Below are 8,826 nucleotides of genomic sequence, written 5' to 3'. Positions count from 1 at the left end.
TTAGGTGTTTACTTTAGATTATTTTTAATAACAACATACATGGGTAACTTAGATATAAATTTAGAATGGTATTTTAAATTATGCTTTATAATCATATGCATGAGTAAATGAGTGAAGATTATGAGGATTACTTTAGATTATTTTTTATAATAGCAGAGTTCGGTAATTTAGATATAAGCTTAGGGTTTATTTTAGAATATTTTCATAATGCTAGTGATGGATAACTTCTTGGAAACTATAATAGACCAATGTCTATGATTATTAGAGTTCATAGAATTGATGTATCTGATTTTTATAAGAATTTTTAAGATTTGTCTTTTTTTTTCTAATGTGTCTTGTGAGAACTAATACGGAATCTTTAATGGAAAAAAATGAAGTCACATTGCTACAAAACTATTACCTTGAGCAACTTCTCATTTGTTAAATATTCAAACACAATACTTATATAGATATATACTTAGTATCTTCATCTGATTGTGATAGATTTTAATTAGTAATTACTCTATAACGTTTTCAATCATATTTATAATATTTAACTTTTCACTTTGCATCGCAGATATGCACTTGAATTTGTTTAATGGACCCTAAGTTTGAGTTATAATTTTAACATACAAATTTATATTCCCATCACTTCCTTTATATCTTTATAAATGGTGACACACATCATTCCTATATACCTTAATTATTGTATCATACACCATATTGTAAGAAATAGACGATTTAGAATCATATATTGGTGTATATTTTTAATTAAGGTGATTTGGATTCAAATGTAGGGTTACCTCATGCTATTTTTAATAATGACATATGTGGGTAATATGAGTACAAATTTAAGAGGTTATTTTAAGTTATTTTTTAAGTATTAGTGGTGGACAATTTAGTTGCAAATTTAGGAGGTTATTTTATTATTTTTTATAATGGCAGAGGTGGGTAATTTAGTTATAGATTTGGGAGGTTATTTTAGACTATTTTCATGAGGGTAATGGTAATGTGAATCTTTTGTAGGGCAATAAGGGTGGGACTCACTGCAGATGGTAGTAACTATGGTCAATCCTAGCATGGTTAAGGCTCCTGAGGAAATAAGGTGGGTCCGGCTGGTGTAAAAAAAGAAATTATTTTCTCCTCCTACGCGAACAGTGAATTGGCAAAAATATTTTTTTATTGTCTTGTTGCCTACGTTAAGCTTAAGGTTCATTCTTGCCTGACTTTGCTTGTGGTGTGGTCCCACAATGATAAAGGTACTGTAGCTGCATTAAATGCTTAATGCTACCTTTTTAATCATAGTGTGGCTACGGCAATGATATAGGTGGGTAATTTTTGAGAAAATGTAATAGATTTAATGGTTATTATGATTAGAATCTACCGATTGATGGTAAGATGTTTTGCTTTTTTTTTTGAATTTCTAGTATTTCTCTATTTGTAAGTGTTTATGTTTATATTAGATCTTAAGTGGCTTTATTTGGAGGTTTCAAAAGGAGCTTCAATTAGTAATATCTTTTGACTTTATTTATTTGAAAAAAAAAAGTAGTACTAACAGCAAACAACGACAGCTAGCGCCCAACAGGTCATGACGAACTGCTGTTAGCAAAGGTAATTCACGAGATGCCAGTATGCCACAGCAGCATGACCAAAACCCAACGTGATAAACAGGTAGCTCGAGGCATCATGGAACAATCTTGTGAGCCTTTAACCTGTCGATGCATGTGTTGAAGGACCTGAACGTGTTCCGGAAGCCGAGGAATCCATGCTCCTTGCTCTTGTTCATGCTGTCAAGGATATCCCACTCGAGGCCATACCGATCAAGCGACTTGTCGACGACCCACCAGTTGGCGACCTCGGAGACGTGCGTCGCCACGAGCTCGTTCTCCTCGACGATCTCCGCCCACAGCGCCTCCTTCCCGGCCATGGCCTCCGCCAGCTTCAACCGCTTCTCCTCGCCCTCGTACCCGACCCACTCCAGCCCGAAGCGTCCTGCGAGTATCGGCCACAGCTTCTTCCACGTGCAGACATCGCCATTGCTGCAATTGAACGCCTCGTTCTTGGCCATGGGATCAAAGCCCGCCCAGATGTGATGCTCCGCGACGAGGTCGGCGTCGGAGGGGGTGATGAAGCCCTCCCAGCCGCCACGGGACCCCGGCCACCGCAGCGGGGTTCCCTCCTTGCAGCAGACTGCGGCGTAGACGCAGAGGCTGCAGACGAGGTTGATGGCGCAGCGTGGGGAGAAGCCGAATATGATGTTGGGGCGGTGCACAGACCAGCTAACGGCCCCGCCGCCGCGCCGCGCGACGGCGTCGATGAGGACGTCCTCCTGGTCGTAGTAGAAGACGGGCATGTCGAGTCTCGGCATGTCCTCGGTGTAGGGCGGGTAGTGGACGCAGTTCTCGGAGTCGAGGCGGCCGAAGTAGTGCCTGGTCCCCGTCTGAAGGCTGACGTGGACGAGCGCCGGGCAGTTGGGGACGACGACGGAGAGCACGTTGCGGAGCATGGCAGAGTTGGCCTCGCAGTTCTCCTCCTCCGTGGCGCGCCAGGTCCAGGCGACGTAGAAGACGTGGGTGATGTCGATGAGCGGCGTGAGGACCTCGGCGGCGGCGGCGGAGTCGGTGAGGTCAACGTGTATGTGAGTCACGGAGGAAGACGACGGCAGGGACCAAGGAGGGAGCGGACGGCGGGAGATTGCATATACCTTCCATGGCCCGCCTGGGGTGTCCGGCAGCAGGAGGATGTCGACGAGGGAGGCGCCCACGATGCCGGTGGAGCCGACGACGAGCGCCACGCTCTCGAAGGCCTGCTCGGACTGGGACACGGCGGCGAGGTCGTCCTGGCGCTTCCTGACCGTGCCGACAGCGCCCGCCCACCACCAGCTCATGCTTGCCTGCACGTGTAGTCACAATTCACAAAGAGCGCGTTCGGTTGCCTTGCTAGCTTGCCTAGCTTTGCCAGGCGAGGCGAGCGAATCCTTGCTCAGCCAGGCTAGCGAAAACCACTCTCCTGCAGCGACAAGGTGAAAACTTGCTCGCACATGCACCGATACAACCTTGCCCACTTTTCAAACGTGTAGCTCTTCTCGTTATCCTCGGAGCAAGGCTACATAAGTAGCTGGTAAAGGTTCCAAACAGCCCCAAACTTTTGGGCTTGTTTGCTTGCTGCCTGCCAGGCAGCTCAGCACCCAGCAGCAACGACAGCCGCAAGCAGACGAAATCCAACGCCTGGGATGCTTGCCTGCACGAGGCAGCTTTCCCAGGATCGTAAGCAAACAAGCCCGAGTCAAGCCTTCAACCTACGGATAAGCAGGAACTGTAAACGCAGTTGCAGACGAGATATGAAGATTTGTTTGCTTGTTCGTAGAGAGAAATTGATTTGTTTGCTTGTTTCGTCGGGCCTGTTTGGCAACAAGGTGTTAAAGTTTAACACCTGTCACATCGGATGTTTGATGCTAATTAGGAGTATTAAATATAGACTAATTACAAAACTAATTGCATAGATGGAGTGTAATTCGCGAGACGAATCTATTAAGCCTAATTAGTCCATAATTTGATAATGTGGTGCTACACTAACCATTTGCTAATGATGGATTAATTAGGCTTAATAGATTCGTCTCGCAAATTAGCACAGGGTTCTACAATTAGTTTTATAATTAGCTCATGTTTAGTTCTCCTAATAATTAGCATCCAAATATTCGATATGATACTGTTAAAGTTTAACACCTCGTATCCAAACAAGATGAGATTGATTTGGTTGCTTATAACGAAGTTCGCTAAGAAGTCTCACTCCGTACGGTGACCTTTCAATTCAGCTTTGGAAAAACGAGGCCATTTTTGAAAAGAGACGGAGGGGGTGTTTGATACCGGCTGCTAAAGTTTGGCACCTGTCACATCGGATGTTCGATACTAATTAGAAGTATTAAACATAAGGTAATTATAAAACTAATTGCACAGATGGAGTGTAATTCGCGAGACGAATCTATTAAGCCTAATTAGTTCATGATTTGACAATGTGGTACTACAGTAACCATTTGCTAATGATGGATTAATTAGACTTAATAGATTCGTCTCGCGAATTAGCACAGGAGTTATGCAATTAGTTTTATAATTAACTCATATTTAGTCTTTCTAATTAGCATCCCAACATCTGACATGGCATTACTAAAGTTTATACATATAGTATAAGCCACCCTCTGATTTTGGTTGCTTGTAACGCAGTTCGCGGAGAAGTCTCACTCCGTACGGTGACCTTTCAATTCAGCTTTGAAAAACGGGGCCGGGCTGCAAGAGCACATGAGAACGAGGGGGAAAAAACGAATACATCCATCACTTTTCGTTTCGAAAAAAAAAAGGAAACTTGGGTCACCTTGCAAAAATTTTCAAAGACCAAACTGGCTGCCAGTTCATATACACCGGGCATGATACACACAGGGATGCTTGGTTCCCTTTACCTATCAGTCTATCACTGTGTTGCAATGCTCAGCTAGGAGAGAAAAGTGAAGAGTTGGGAGTTTGGATGAGGTGCAAGACCACCTGGGAGCCTGTGCTGGCGAGTTTTGACCTTGCTTCCTTGAGACAGCTAACTGGCTCTCCTAGAGAGCTCATCGATGCTTGTGCTGACTAGGCTAGGCGAGGCAAGGCGAGGAAAGCTTCGCCTTGTTTACTTAGCAAAATTGGGAGGTGCTAAATTACTGTTACAGCACTGTAGCACACTGTAGCGTTTCGTTTGTATTTGTGAATTATTATCCAAATATTGACTAATTAGGTTCAAAAGATTCGTCTCGCAAAGTACAACAAAACTGTGCAATTAGTTTTTAATTTCGTCTACATTTAGTACTCCATGCATGTACCGCAAGTTTGATGTGATGGGGAATCTTCTTTTTGCATAGTGTTAAAGTTGAGAGCTAGGGGTGAAGTAAACAAGAGGTGGTTTTGCTAACAAAAAAATATTCCGTGAAGTGACGGAAGAAAGCGCGAAGGGAGGGAAGAAAGTTTAACTGCATGCAGCATGCCGTAATTTCAGTCTCATCTTCGTATTTGGAAATTCATCGTTTCCGACAGCTTTTTACCGTGCGATCTTATTACAGTAATTTAAAAGAAGACCTACTAGAAATAAAATAGTTAAGTGAACGTGATCACTGCGCATTGCTAGAGTAGGTATGAAAAGAGAAACTGTATTTGTAGGTAGGATTGCAATGCCATTTTCATGATAAAGTTTCATGTTTATATTTCTAAGAGTACCACGTAAGCAAAAGTGCATTTAGTTCATAGATGAAATACCTCACACAATGAATTATTTCATCTTTTGTTGTTTTCAAGTGTGGTGGAATCGACCAATTTAAAGTGCGCCTAATCACTGCCGAAGTAGTAATTATTTAAATCCGGCAATCCGTCGAGTGTCCTCAGGATAACCCGAATCATCCATGAACAGCTTGAATCTTAGCCATACATCAGGATTGCTTTCGCGATGGGAAAGCCTCAACAAACATTCTTTTTTTTGCATAAATAGCTCAAGGGAACGAATTATTACATACTATAGGTTGAAACAAACTTAAGTACATGTCAAACCATTCTAAAGAGTTTTAAACATAAAGAAGTCAGGGATAGTACTGTTATAAACTTAAATATACATCTAAGGTTTTGTTCTAGAGCATTTGAGACTTATAAAATGCCCTAGTTCTTCTGGTTCTCCTCCTTAGCATACTGCTGCTAAGCTTCTGAAAACAAATAACAAGAATCCCCTGGGTACGAAGGTACTCAGCAAGACTGATCCATCTAACCAGTATAAAATAATTAAGACCTCAAGGAATATGAAAGCTTCTTGGTGGACTTGCTGACTCAACATTTTATGAAAAGCTTACTACTCGTGAATCCTTAGTTTTATTATTTTAACCACAATTAGTTCTTACCTAACAAGTCTAGGTGAATAAATCATTTGCTCAAATGAGTGGTACTAAACATCATACAACAATATTAATTCAAGGAAAATATAATATTCAACTTGTTTCATCTACGATGCTTAACAGTAATCAAGTGCATTTATAACCAAGAATTGCGGCAATCCGGACCGATTTACAACCTGCAGGAGATACCTAACCACACGCCACGCACAATCTAGTCGGACTGCACGCAACGACCTTTCAATTCGTTGTACCCAAAGACTGGAAATATAATTACCCAAAACCAGGAACACACCCTGTCTTACATACATCAATGGACCCACGAGAAGGTTTGGACAGTCCTAAATATAGAGCTGGACACTGAGACGTATCTGACAAGGATGCTATGGCGCAAGATGGCGTAGTCTATGTGGCAAGACAGGAACTAGTCAAGGATTATGAAAAGTACTCGTAGCAATCAGAGTAGGACTCGCCTAGTCGAATTCGACTAGTATTCTTGTAATTCAACCGACCTATAACCCTACCCCCGGCAATATAAGGTGAGGTAAGGACCCCCTCCAAAGCAATTCAATCCAACCAACATATAGGACGTAGGGTATTGCGCAATATAGCGGCCCGAACCTATCTAAATTGTGTGTCTATTTTTACCTTCGAGTTCCTCATCTCGGCGAGCCCTACTAACCAAAACACTACCTCGGGCACTCCCTCGGTAGGTTGCCAGGTCTAAACACAACACCTGGCGCGCCAGGTAGGGCCTCTCACTGAAAATCCACTAGAGAACTCGATGGTCCAAGTCGTCATCAAGCTGTTCATCTTCAGCTCCTGGGCTTGCATCGTAGATGGCACTGAAAATTTCCACCACCACATTGCGACAACCCTGAAGAAGAAGCATCAAACCATGAAGCTCCAACGTCAAGCTCTGGAGGATCTCGTCAAGAATTTTAGCGAATTTTCAATTTCTGACTTAGTCACAGGCTGGGGGACAAGTCCGAGTACAACTCGACTTCTCCCCCTAGTCGAATTGACTTTCACGAGCCGGCACATAAGCCATCGTGCGAGAAAAACTACAATCCGAGTCCATTCCCGTTAGGACTCCGCAACACGGCTACTATCTATCAGGCTACCCTGTCCAGATTGCAATCCGATACGGATACGATCGAGGACTTCAAGTACTACTCGGACCCAGACGAGGACACCCCTTTATCAGGTCCGCAGCAGGGCCTGGTGATCACAACGAGTCGCCAAGGTAGATTCATCTACTGGCCCAACATGAAGCCACCTGCTCTTGCTAAGAACGACGATTCATGCCTCAACGCCTACCTTGACACCCTCTCGTACCAGGATGGACCGCCTCTGTCACCCATCTGCGATGAAGGAGGCACCACATAGGTCATCACTTCAAGCTCGGGGAGCTACTCTCTAGAACGATAACTTTTCGCTCTCGTTGCTGGACAAGAGGGTGAAGAAAAAGAGCAGCCGGATAGAAATCCACGACACGAGAGTCACCCAGATGATGTTTCGCAGGATGAGCTCATAGCCAACGTTGCTGGAGAAGAGACCGAAGCTCAAAGAACTCAACGGCGAGCTAGAAACACCACAAGAGCAGAGCGCCGCCGCCGCCGCCTTGCAGCAAACCTACCAATTATGAACCTGGATAACGCGTTTGAAGCAGTTCAATCGCATCACCATCGTAGTCCCCTCGCCACCATCATGTCCATTGATCTCATTACCCGTGCAATGCCACATGATAAGTACACTAGGCAATTGGCTGAACTGGCAGAGTGCACATATGAACAACTCGATCAGTAGAACCCGATACATTCAGTTAGTACACATGGCTGTAGCCGTAGAGGCCCTCCATCTAGATCAAGTCAAATTGGAGGCGCCAGATCAAGCCAAGCTGGAGCAGAGGGTAGTCGGTAGTACCATCAGGAGGCTGTGGCCACCATGGGGCCAACCCAGAGGTTGAACGCCTAGTAAAAGATCTTCACAATAAGATCAATGCTGGCCGCGATGCCCATACTATCATTGATGGATGGCGCCGCAAGCGTGAGTAAGAAGTCGAACACCTAGGGGATGATTCTAACGAGTTCCCCGCCTTCTCGAGACGTGTGAAGAGGACAATTCTTCCCGAAAACTTCAAACCTCTAGGTATCACCAAGTATGATGGTAAGACGGACCCAGTCCAATGGCTCCAGTGCTACTCGCTGTCAGTACAAGCAGCTAGGGGAAACGACTACACCAAAGTAATCTACTTCCCCATCTGCATGGAGGCGGCGCCACTCACATGGCTCGAATCGTGAGTAAGTGATAAAAATATTGATTTTTTATGCTAAACATGATGTATGGAGGTGCAATATAAAATGTATGGAGGCGCTACTTATCAACGAGCAATCCAAGAGTGCTTCAAGAAGCAGCTACATCGCAACGTGGAGGCGTACATGGATGACATGGTCGTAAAGACTAGAAATCCCAACGACCTAATTGCGGATTTGGAAGAAACCTTCGCAAGCTTGCGAGAATTCCGGTGGAAATTAAACCCAACAAAGTGCATTTTAGGCGTACCCTCTGGGAAACTACTCGGGTTCATCATTATTCAACGAGGAATTGAAGCTAACCCCAAGAAGATCTCTGCCATCGCTGACATGCATGCCCCATCATGCATCAAGGATGTCCAGAAGCTGACTGGATGCATGGTGGCCCTCAACAGATTCATCTCAAGGTATTGAAAATGGGGACTACCCTTCTTCAAACTACTCAGTGGATCGAGGAGGCAGATCAAACCCTGCAACAATTAAAGTACTTCCTATCAAAGCCACCGGTCCTCATGGTGCCAAACCCCAATGAAGACTTGCTACTTTACATCGTCGTGACTACCAATGTCGTTAGCACAACGATCGTGGTTGAAAGACCAGAATCCAGCCATGTATATAAAGTACAGAGGC

General features: G+C 44.3%; 1 protein-coding gene across 2 annotated transcripts; it reads right to left on the bottom strand.

The window, feature by feature from the left end:
• Positions 1-1,484: 1,484 nt before the first annotated feature.
• On the bottom strand, positions 1,485-3,331 carry LOC101768386 (3-oxo-Delta(4,5)-steroid 5-beta-reductase). Of its 2 annotated transcripts, XM_004983903.3 has the most exons (2): positions 2,684-3,331; positions 1,485-2,578 (listed from the first exon to the last, which is right to left on the bottom strand). In XM_004983903.3, exons 1-2 carry the CDS (start codon positions 2,864-2,866, stop codon positions 1,664-1,666), a joined length of 1,098 nt encoding a protein of 365 aa, XP_004983960.1. In that variant the 5' UTR covers positions 2,867-3,331; the 3' UTR covers positions 1,485-1,663. The 2 variants fall into 2 exon arrangements, with proteins under 2 accessions (XP_004983960.1, XP_004983959.1); XM_004983902.3 differs by having other exon boundaries at positions 1,485-3,330.
• Between the last annotated feature and the right edge of the window lie 5,495 nt (positions 3,332-8,826).

This window comes from Setaria italica, chromosome IX (assembly GCF_000263155.2).
Source record: "Setaria italica strain Yugu1 chromosome IX, Setaria_italica_v2.0, whole genome shotgun sequence".
NCBI classification, from domain to species: domain Eukaryota; kingdom Viridiplantae; phylum Streptophyta; class Magnoliopsida; order Poales; family Poaceae; genus Setaria; species Setaria italica.
Note: the sequence above shows the minus strand (reverse complement) of the source record. Positions and strands in the feature narration are given on the sequence as shown.

Excerpts from the sequence above, each read along its gene's own strand:
- LOC101768386 (XM_004983902.3), bottom strand. The coding sequence starts at position 2,866 with ATGAGCTGGTGGTGGGCGGGCGCTGTCGGCACGGTCAGGAAGCGCCAG.